General features: G+C 35.3%; 1 protein-coding gene across 1 annotated transcript in view; it reads left to right on the top strand.

Moving 5' to 3' along the window:
- Positions 1-1721, top strand: part of UIMC1 (ubiquitin interaction motif containing 1) — a 204539-nt gene that overhangs the window by 107164 nt on the left and 95654 nt on the right. The window contains exon 3 of the mRNA XM_007952940.1: positions 1096-1220. Within this exon, the coding sequence (XP_007951131.1) occupies positions 1096-1220 (125 nt within the window). The remainder of the gene's footprint in view (positions 1-1095; positions 1221-1721) is intronic.

Here is a 1721-nt window from a genome sequence, read left to right as displayed (position 1 = left end):
TTCAAGGCTAAGCGGTCCAAGATTATCTTCTGTGTCTGTGTCAATTGGTTTCCCTTTTCTTTGTTGAAGAGGGTCTGTGCAGTCCTTCTGCCTAGTCCGCCATCTTGCCGGAACTCTACATTATTCTTTAGTGTTGAAGAGTATTCTGTTGTGTCTATGTACCATAGTTTGGTTATATCCATTCTTCTGTTGGTGGGCACCTGGGTTATTTCCAACAGATGGATATATTTTAATGTATTTAATTTTAGGTATCAAAAGTCTTTGTTGATTTAATTTTAAGCTAATGATTTTCAGAATAATTAATTGGCTTACTAACATTCTTTACCCTTGACCAGTTGGTCATTTTTTTTTTTCTCTTTAAAATTATCATCATGAATTTATAATTTAAACTTATTTGTTGTATTTTAATCCACTGTCTTTATTAGGCTTATTTATGTTCCAATTTTCCCATTTTTGTCCTGTCAGAAGGAACTTTTTAAAGTTTATTCCTGAGTTCTTTTGACATGATCTCAGTAGTGTCTGATAGAATCCTTGCTAAGAGCTATGATAGGTATTCTAGCTCATCTTTTATATTACATGCTCTAGATTTGGAGTCAGCTGTTTCTCCAAGGTACTCCAGTTGATTTTAGTGGGAATTGGTGTTTGGAAGTCACATTCTGTTTACTCAGGATTTTATTTTCTACTGGATAAATCATGATTTAAAATTTTTTTTTCTAGTTAAATATTAAGCATGAAGCAGTGTGGTTTGTAGCAAAGAAGCCTGGAAGTGGGATTCAGTTCATCCATTTATTCATTCATCAAATATTCACGGAGCATCTCTCACATGCCAGGCACTCTTTCATGTACTAGGGATACAACAGTAAGCAAAACAGACAAAACCTGTTTTCACAGTAACTTGCAGGATTCTTATGCCTGCTGCCAGTGGTGTTGGCCAATACTTTACCTTTTGGGGAATTCCTCATTTATAAGGTTATACAAGTGTATCAAATATTCTGTAATGTCTTTAGCTGAAAAGTTTAATAATTCTATTTCTTGCCTCCATGCTTATTCAGTGGTTGTGGTGTTATTCCCTTCCCCACCCCCATCTTTTTGCAGAGATGACAGAAGAAGAACAGTTTGCTCTAGCTCTTAAAATGAGTGAGCAGGAAGCCAGGGAGGTGAACAACCAAGAGGAAGAAGAAGAAGAGCTCTTGAGGAAAGCCATTGCTGAAAGCCTGAATGTAAATATGCTCTATTGAAAAATTTATGGGAATTAATCAGCAGTATTCTTTTACTTTTACAGTATTATGATTGTATTAGGAGAGACTTAGGCTGTAGTCGTTTATACTGTTTTCAGCTAACAGGTATTTCGCATAATAATTTTTAAGTCTATGCTGAATTGTTGGTGAACTCAATTTGAGTGGTTTTATTAATTCTGTGTGAGTTTTTATCCATCTCACATTTTCAGCCCATGGCTTAGAGAAAAGTAGTAGTTGACAGCTTCTGAAAAGAGTTACTGAGTACCAAGAACCCAAAAGAGAGCGAGATAAAGTACATGCTGCCTCTCCTGTTTTATGGAGAGAGCAAAGGGAATGAGAACCAGATATGGGTTATATATAGAGAAAATGAGCAGTTTAAAAAAATAATCAAATAATGTTAAATTTTCATTTGAATATATGCAGTTGAAATGATTTTGTTGTTGTTGTTGTTATGTGCCGTCGAGTCAGACCCGACTCATAGCA

The sequence above is a fragment of the Orycteropus afer genome, unplaced genomic scaffold (assembly GCF_000298275.1).
Source record: "Orycteropus afer afer isolate SDZICR_OR568_19922 unplaced genomic scaffold, OryAfe1.0 scaffold00366, whole genome shotgun sequence".
Taxonomy (NCBI): Eukaryota; Metazoa; Chordata; class Mammalia; order Tubulidentata; family Orycteropodidae; genus Orycteropus; species Orycteropus afer.
Note: the sequence above shows the minus strand (reverse complement) of the source record. Positions and strands in the feature narration are given on the sequence as shown.